The sequence below is a fragment of the Atta colombica genome, unplaced genomic scaffold (genome assembly GCF_001594045.1).
Source record: "Atta colombica isolate Treedump-2 unplaced genomic scaffold, Acol1.0 scaffold68, whole genome shotgun sequence".
Taxonomy (NCBI): domain Eukaryota; kingdom Metazoa; phylum Arthropoda; class Insecta; order Hymenoptera; family Formicidae; genus Atta; species Atta colombica.
The window spans coordinates 457958-458895 of NW_017259559.1; the positions used below are offsets into that span (position 1 = coordinate 457958).

Here is a 938-nt window from a genome sequence, read left to right on the forward strand (position 1 = left end):
CAACATTTTAAGATGAATCTGTTGACGTCGCTGCAATTCGTTCGTGGTCTTTCGAAATGATGCGAGCGCAACCTGCATTCTTATTGACGGGACGAGGAACGCCGTCGACCGCCCAGACGAATCGATAAACCGGTGCGAGTAGTGTTGCGGCGGTGGAAGATATCCAAGAGTCTAGCTACCTCCGACCGGAGAGCGTCCGGCTTGTCGCCGGATTGATTTTTGTGGAGCGGCAACCGCGCGGCGCGAGGATGATGACTTGTTGGGTCCTGATCGGGGTCTTTGTAACCATCGTGCTCATTTATAGCTTCATCGAATTTCATTATTTTCTACGCATGTTTCTCACCGTCTTCCTCGCGCGTTTTTGCAAAAAAAAGGTGCACATTCTTGATGAAACTGTGATCTATGGTACGTGAGAAATATATATTGAATTTTAATTAATGAAATCCATCGATATACTTTATTAGCATTAATTTTTTTCTAAATGTATTAGTATTTAAAAAATATATGTTTAATGGCAATCTCACAGCCACATAAATTACGTGTACACTATTAATTAAAATTCATTTTTATTTTTTAGAACGATTATATAATAAATATTATAAAATAATTAATACAGATTTATCTGAGTTTCACTGTAATCTCCCGGTAAAAATTTTTTTATGTTTTCACATTATTATTTCTATTATACTAAAAAGTAATTTTACAAAAGAAAGAAGGATGTATAAATATGTATAAACATATTTATACATAAACACATAAGTATTCATGAACATGTATAATTATAATATGAAATATGTTTATACATCCTTCTTTCTTTTGTAAAATTATTTGTTAGTGTAATACAATAGAAATAATAACAGTAATGTAAAAACATAAAATATAATTAAAGGGATAATTTTTGCATTGTTTGTTTTAGAATAAAACAAGTTTGGAAAAAT

At 32.4% G+C, this 938-nt stretch overlaps 1 protein-coding gene across 1 annotated transcript in view; it reads left to right on the top strand.

Moving 5' to 3' along the window:
• The first annotated feature begins 240 nt into the window (after positions 1-240).
• The window catches only part of LOC108692265 (protein THEM6), a 15994-nt gene continuing 15296 nt past the window's right edge, over positions 241-938 (top strand). The window contains exon 1 of the mRNA XM_018200436.1: positions 241-405. Within this exon, the coding sequence (XP_018055925.1) occupies positions 249-405 (157 nt within the window). The 5' untranslated portion in view covers positions 241-248. The remainder of the gene's footprint in view (positions 406-938) is intronic.